The sequence below is a fragment of the Monopterus albus genome, unplaced genomic scaffold (assembly GCF_001952655.1).
Source record: "Monopterus albus unplaced genomic scaffold, M_albus_1.0 scaffold251.1, whole genome shotgun sequence".
NCBI lineage: Eukaryota > Metazoa > Chordata > Actinopteri > Synbranchiformes > Synbranchidae > Monopterus > Monopterus albus.
In genome coordinates, this window is record NW_018128131.1 from 13254 (window position 1) to 20743 (window position 7490).

The 7490-nt window shown below is 40.3% G+C and overlaps 2 protein-coding genes across 7 annotated transcripts in view; one reads left to right on the forward strand and one right to left on the reverse strand.

Moving 5' to 3' along the window:
- The first annotated feature begins 328 nt into the window (after nucleotides 1-328).
- LOC109972237 (neuropeptide B-like) lies at nucleotides 329-1931 on the forward strand. Its single transcript, XM_020620961.1, has 2 exons — nucleotides 329-717; nucleotides 1584-1931. The coding sequence occupies exons 1-2, from the start codon at nucleotides 466-468 to the stop codon at nucleotides 1710-1712; spliced, it is 381 nt and encodes a 126-aa protein (XP_020476617.1). The 5' UTR covers nucleotides 329-465; the 3' UTR covers nucleotides 1713-1931.
- Nucleotides 1932-2139: 208 nt separating this feature from the next.
- The window catches only part of LOC109972235 (guanine nucleotide-binding protein G(o) subunit alpha-like), a 10386-nt gene continuing 5035 nt past the window's right edge, over nucleotides 2140-7490 (reverse strand). For 5 of the 6 annotated variants that reach the window (XM_020620958.1, XM_020620957.1, XM_020620955.1 and 2 more), the window contains exons 6-10: nucleotides 7065-7193; nucleotides 4806-4935; nucleotides 4587-4658; nucleotides 3405-3492; nucleotides 2140-2483 (exon numbers count right to left, since the gene is read on the reverse strand). In XM_020620958.1, the coding sequence (XP_020476614.1) occupies nucleotides 2293-2483; nucleotides 3405-3492; nucleotides 4587-4658; nucleotides 4806-4935; nucleotides 7065-7193 (610 nt within the window). In that variant the 3' untranslated portion in view covers nucleotides 2140-2292. The remainder of the gene's footprint in view (nucleotides 2484-3404; nucleotides 3493-4586; nucleotides 4659-4805; nucleotides 4936-7064; nucleotides 7194-7490) is intronic. The other variant, XM_020620960.1, reaches the window with a different exon arrangement.

The following is a 7490-nucleotide window of genomic DNA, read 5'->3' on the forward strand; positions in this document are numbered from 1 at the left end:
GACCCAGTGCTGAGAAAACCTGCACCCTGTGCACATGTCTGCCAGTCTGATGCCTTGTTGTGGTCAAAGCACAGTTAAATCTGAGATGTCACTTTGCCATCTTATGTTTTGTTGTTGAAACCATGTACTGTAAAACAAACCACCAACTATGGTTTGAGTTTTTTCATGATTACTTTTGATAGATACTCATTTTGTCATAAGCTTTAATGACAGTTAAATCTAAATGTACAACTTTATCTCAAAAGTGAAAGATAAACTGATTATTCCACACAGAAGCTCTCCAGCCTGTGGAGGATTTGTGGTGTGTGTGAATTGCCCATCCCTGTGCAGTTTTTCTTGACGAAATTGGAATATGATCACGGGGTCCTTATAGCCAGACCCTAAAACAGGAGGATAAAAGCTGTGAGCAGAGGCAGACGAGGAGGACCACAAGCTGAAGATCGAGGTGCGCAGGACCTACTGGAGATGCCCGCAAAACTCATGTTCCCCATCGTGGTGATCTCCGCACTAGTGGCTTGCAGTCCGACGAAGGCATGGTACAAGCAGGTGGACGGCCCAAGCTACTACTCGGTGGGCAGAGCGTCCGGCTTGTTGTCCGGTATCCGGAGGTCACCGTACGTCAGGAGATCCGGGCTGGACCCGCCAGAGAGCGGAGAGTCGGCGGCCAACGACGTGGTGTCTGACTTAAGACCGCACACTGTCGTCGTGAAGACGATGGTCAGTGCTTATTGATTTTATCAGCATTTTGGGCTGGATCAGCATTGCGCATTACGCAGGGCGACTGTTAGCTCAGCGCACATAGGCATTTGTAAAATCGGTTTGGTTTGACCTCAATATCTAAGTTTTCTTAAAAGAGAGATTACAAAGCTGGTTTTCTCGATAACATAAGAACTTTTTGTGCACTACCCTTAATTGTGCATTTGTAAAAAAAAAAAAAGTCCAGCTAGAGATTCTGGCTACATTCGTACGATGGAAACCGTCGTTACGGTAGGACTAAAAATAATTGAATAACCACAAATCCTCTTCTCCTGGACACTTCAGCCAGGAAGGAGTTATTCATTCAGCACCTCTGAAACCAATATGCATGTATGTACAGCAGATCAGAGGTATTCAGCTCCTGTGCCACAAGTGACAATCTTCAATTCAAAGTTAGTAGCATGACGTTTTGAACATATTATGCAGCAGAATGACCCCCGGAAAATCTAAATGTATTGGTTAATTACTGATAGTGAACAGTTGTGATGTAGATGATGGAAGTTGAGCTAATTTTAACAATTCTATCTACAGTAGCTTTGGGCTGTTTAATTTATTGACAAAATCTTATTGTGCAACGTACAACTGGCGCATTTAGACAATAAAAGGCAGCATTTGCCTCTGAGATGTGATGAGTAGAATAAACCAGCATAAAACAAACCTATTTTCTGTATACTGAACTACTGATATTCCCACTATTGATAATATTGACCATCTCCAGAAATTTGTTGAATTATAAAAACATTTGATTCAAGTGTACAGAATTTAAGGGAATGTTTTTAAGCACTCTCTAATGCTACAGCATCATCTGTCTGTCTCCCCACAAACAGCCTGTTTGTATCAAAGACATTACACCAAACCTGAGGAGCTGTGAACTCTTCCAGGAAATCAAGGGCTCTTTTAAGTGCCAAGCGGACGTCTTCCTGTCTCTGGACTCCACAGACTGTGAGGGAGACTGAGCGGTGAAGCCAACACCTGGCCTGGATGGTGGAGTCCTCTTCTCAACGGCTTGATATTTAAAAAACTGTAAATAAGTCCAACTCCAAGTTGTTGCACTAGATGGAAGACCGTTACTATTTCACCAAATGATTACATTTATGAAATCCTGTAACTTTATTCTGTACAAGTAATGAATTACGTACATATTTGTTTTCATTAATAAAATGAATCATATTGCAGTTGCCTGTTGAATGAATGCATGAATTTGTCAAGAAACACTGAGAAGAAGAAGAATTCAGTTATTTGTTTAAATGCATTAAATGGTGTCAAAAGACAAACCTGGAAACACTACAACTAAGCACTGGTGCATGATTCTCTGAAATACATGTCTGATGTTCTGAAAGGGAAATGAACTGAATCAATAAACAGCATTAAAACAACTAGGGATGCTCATCAATAAATAGTTTATTTAAAATGTATAAAAATAAAGAGGCAAGTGCAACTGAAAGAAGCTATAACCAACTTATTTTAAGTGATAAAACATTTGCACTCAGACAAACAGTTGATTACAAACCATCTAAAACAGTCTTCAGGAGACTTTCACAGCAGCTGGATAGCTGCTAGGTTCTGCTTGATAATCTGATCCATGACCATGTGGAAGACCACCTGTATGTTGGCCGTGTCTGTGGCCGTGGTGAAGTGGTGATACACGGGCTTGTCAGGATTTCTGTTGCATACTGAGAACATAGCAGCGATGTGGTGGGCTGCAGCATCCACATCCACGTCTGCCCCTGCATAGGAACAAAAAAAATATGACAACTCCAGAAACATCTGAATTCAGTAAAGCGAAGATTCAGTTTAACAGTGCAAACTGCAATCAGTCTTACACATGAAACACTCAAACAGTGCACTGGCCTCTACTGAGAATCTGTATACAGGTTTTCTCATCGCTCTGAACAAGCATGACGTGTGTGAAAAAACAAAACGTAGGGCACACATCCAAAAAAAAAACAAACACTTAAGCAGGTGCTGGACCAACAATAAACCCAACATAAAAAGTAGGCGAAAGATCCAAATTCTGCACTAAGCTCCCAGCAATTTTAATGTTTCGATCTAAAAGTGATCTTCACCAGCTATTTTGAAATGCCTGATCTTTTTTAGACAAATGTTGCTGCATTAACGCTGCTGGGAGTTTAGTGCAGTGTGTGGATCTTTTGCCTACTTTTTGCACATGATCTAATGATCATGAATGTAAACAGAGGACCGTATTTGAATATTGTGACAGTTAAGGCCAGAGGGAATTCTAATGAGCATAAGGACAGGGAGGATGCAGTGAAAATGAGAGATGCATATAGAGTTCAAAGTCCTACAATGCCGCCTGCAAGCTTACATTTTACAGCATGAGCCAGAAATGGATAAGCCTCAACACATCAATGTGTCAGGGTTTCGGAACTAACATTAGATGGACTCAAAGAAGATTCCCAGGACTGATGATTGGATATCTAACCATTTTTCCAGCTTCATTACCCCTTGGCCCTCCCTCGCATTCTCAAAAATTGAATCAAAAACTATGACACTCAAATTCACAATGTGTTAACTGGGATCATGAGAATCTTGAGACCAAGTTACTAACATTGTTTTAAAAAGCTCTGCAAATACTGTATGTTTACACAAGATAATTCTGTGTACAAAACAGTTCTCCTTTAGCGTACCTTTATAACTAGGAAGGTAAAATCTCAAGTGCCTTCCAGAGTGTAGGATCTTCTGCCGGAAGAGGTCCGTTTTGTTCATGAACAAGATCTGTCAATACATGTCACCACAATTGTGAATATGAAAACAGACAATACACTGCATGTGTTTTAGATTACATAAATAAGCCTATAAACACAATCTGCTGGCACCAAAGTACAGAAAGGTGGAGTCAGCACTGGTAGTAAAAACACCTTCAAGTCTGACATGATGCCCCTTTGAGGTTTCACAGAAATCATGTAAAAACTAATGTGCTACTAATTTTGTCTGTCAACTAGTAATGAAAGAGGAAAAGTCTGATTTTTCTAGTTTTTCCTGGCTTCTCTCATTACACTGGTTGAGAAAAGTTCCAGTGTAATGCCCAGTGGCCTTGAATGGTCATAATTAAAGGTGGTGGTGTACTGGACTACATTATATTCAGAGGTGTTCCTAATATTCTGACCCTCTCATGTATGTAGTGCAGTACGCCACTTTACCTATGACGTCAATAATAAACAGAATTTATACATTTGACAGTTTCACCAAAAACAAACATGTTGAGCTTCAAACATATTTAGGCAGAAGTGCTGATTTGATTGCACACAATTGTACAGGTGTACCTAATAAAGTGGCCGGGGAGCATTTCTGACAGAAGAAATAAACTTGATGCTTAACATTTAACACACACTCTATTTAAAAAATGATATGAACAAAAATTCCTGTAGGATAACACTTGCCCCAAAATATCTTACAAGTTAAAGGGCTAAATGTAAACGATAGTGACCAACAACAATCAGTCCAACAGTCCGATGAATTCTCAGTATCAAAGAAACCAAACCAATGACAGTGTTAAATGGTGCTCACAGCCAACTTACCAAACAAAAATCACCTGCCCAACAGTTAGACTTTGTATGCTAATTCCGTATGTCAGACACAATCATCATCCAGCTGTGCACTGACAGCCTGGCATGAATGATTAGCAGAAAGCCACTCAGCACTTCAGTCACCCCCCCCCTACGAATTTAGATGAACTATAATAAGACATGCAGGACAATCTGTGCATGTCCTACAGGCAGGGGCTATAAAACCAAGTCTAAAGTGATCCCTTATTGCCATATTCATCTTAAAAATACAAAGCCATCTGAAATAAGTGCAAAGAAACTCACCAGCGAGGCGTTCTTAAAAACCGTATTAGTGCAGACTGATGTAAAGAGTTCAAGACTTTCCTGCAGCCGATTCTAATGAGGGAAATCATGGGGGGGGGGGCCAAGAATGGAGATGAAATTCGCAACAGGCTCAGCAAAACTGCATTCTGTTAGAGATCAAATCTAACATTATACTTGATTTGCTGCATGTGATTACAATCAATCATTGTCATAGCATACCACCGAAGGGTCCTCCATTAGTGTCGTATCATAGCTGCTGAGGGCCATAACAAACAACACGGCCTGAACACAGTCAAAGCAGCTGAGCCACTTCCTCCTCTCACTCCTTTGGCCCCCGACATCATACAACCTGTCAACATGCAAAACAAAAACCTCTTAAAACCAGCGAGGTGCTGACAAGCACAGCCGATAAGCACAGGGCAAGAGAAACCTTTGATTCATATCTTAAATCACTGTAACCAAAAAAGAAAGAGAAATACTTTCAAAGAGAACTCAAATGTACTGAACTCTCCAAAGATTGGTCACATTATTGTAACAAAATTCTGTTGTAAGTAACATTATTCTATGAGAGTCCATTCAAAATATTTCAGCATGTTTCATAAATAAACTGATGCCACTGGTCAGGGGTATCACTACCATCTAGACCAACCTTCCAGGTATGGATTAACTGCCTTACTCCAAGTATCAGGGTGATATTTCCCAAAATACAATCTGGTCCTAAGTGAAGCTGGGGGTCTCGATGACACAGGAAATGAGTTTCCATTTGGGCCAGACAGCCTCCAGGTGCATGATTGCAGCAGTCACGTCAGAGGCAATGGAGCGTTTATCTCCTGGGTCAAGAGTCACTTTTAACAAGCTGGGGGACAATAAGCACTAACCGCAGTATTTGAGAGCTTCTGTGTTGCAGGAAAGAAAGTCACTCATGACCACTAGAAGGCTTTTATGGTTTTAGATTTACAGGATCGCACCTATAAAATAATACCTGAGGAAATAATATTTCTCACTTTAGCCATTTGGTGGAATCTGCCCAAGAGATGAGACTGACTCACTCTGCAGCAGTTCTAGACATTCAATGGAAATGCCAGTACTGACCGTTTTATGCAAGCTCCCCATCAAATATTAACATCTTAAGCCTATATAGAGATGAAAAGCAAGACCAGAGAATAAACTGGTCAACTTTATATACACTGAGGGAAAAAAAAAAAGTTATCTACAGCAGGGAGTATTAAAACAACTTGCATAAGGCCACTGCTACTATTTACAAGGTTTTCAATGACGTGTTCGTGTCACATCTTGAAGGTACTGACTAAAATGCCTGAGAGCTGAATCCACTGTCCACTAATCCCACTTTATTGGTGTATAATATTTACAAACAGCCCACAACTACATAAAAAGAACTAATGTTAGTCTACTGAAGGCAGTAAAAAATATTCTAAAACTTTGTGAATGAAATTTTGTATTTTAACAACTTTCCAAGGTGAGAAAACTGAATGTTACAATTTTTGAAGACCTGCAGATACCCTGAAAAGAGTCCCATAAAACTGATATATTCTTTAATATTTCCCAAAGTTAAACATGTTGATGCAGTTGTAGCCTTGGAAAAAAAAACAAAACACAAAAAACAAAATACAGCATATGCAATATTCATGAATGGTCTGTACGGATTCTGTTTTTAATAATGATCAGTGCAGCGAAAGGGAGCAGCATGAACGGTTGCCTACTCTGACAGCTAAGGGAAAGGGAGGCGTGCCGTCACCGTTTCATTTCTACACACCCTCCAGGTTTTATTCCTGGTATACCCAGGCAAAGTCAAGTCATCAATACTGCACATCCAAGTCATGGCCGGGCAGCTACCTCCCCCCTTCAGCTATGGAGAGTTTAGCTCTCATCAGGGACTCTTCTCCAGTTGGGGAGTCTCACCAATCTGCTTCCTGATACAGCACCATTTTAAACTAGATATATGGTAACAGCCTCGTGATTGAAAATTTGTCTACAGTGGATCCATGAACCCAAGTCTGCTAAATGACAACTCACTCTGTATCCATACACATACAGCATAGTCTTACACAGCTGTACAGTATGTAATGAAATATTTATTAGGCATCATATACTGTAGCCTACAGTCAGTATCTTGCAGTAAATCGAGGGTTTTATACAGAAGATCAGATGTTTTAGGGTCGGTCTCTGTACAAATTTCAGCGAGTGTGCAAATGCAGTCAAGTCTGTATCTCTTTGGTTACATTCAGGTTTAATATTCAGGCTATAATTACAATTTCTTCATTTGAACTTGTAAAGTGCTTCAAGGGAAATGGACAAGCACTTCACGATGTGTTAACACATCTTTGAGTCCAGACTAATGCATTAGGGGGTTTATCGTTATTAACTCCATAAGCAGCATTGTGTTGGGACAGATTGTAGTTAATTATCCGTGCACGGCAACCACTACTGAATTTGCACAGCTGATTTAATAAGTCTTACTGAAAGATCATTTCACCAACTTGCAGCTGCGTCTCAATGATTCCACAGGTCCTCACTCTCACTCTCAGAACATCCGCCTCAGTGGGACAGTAGCTGGGAGCCATGATTCGACTCATGTTTTCAAAGAAACTGGAGAGAGAATGTGAAAAGTACAAGAGACATCATGTGTGATGAGTGTAACATTTCAAAAAAGTAATCCGTGATCAGATATGTCCCATTTCTGCTGGTCACAAATTTCCTTTCAGTCTTCAGGAATTAGCTATACTTCTTACCAATATCAGGCCAGAGATTTTACAGTAAATGGAAGCTGGTGCATTTTTTTAGGCCTTTTACCAGCAGTTCGACTTCTTTACTCACGGTTACCTTGGACAAATGAAAACATCTGTTTTCACTGCAGTGTATTTCCAGCAGGTTACTGTGCTCTCT

Bases quoted from the DNA above. Each gene is read 5' to 3' on its own strand.
- LOC109972237 (XM_020620961.1), top strand. From the start codon at position 466: ATGCCCGCAAAACTCATGTTCCCCATCGTGGTGATCTCCGCACTAGTG. The intron at 718-1,583 runs GTCAGTGCTTAT...CCCCACAAACAG, and splicing joins CTGTCGTCGTGAAGACGATG to CCTGTTTGTATCAAAGACAT.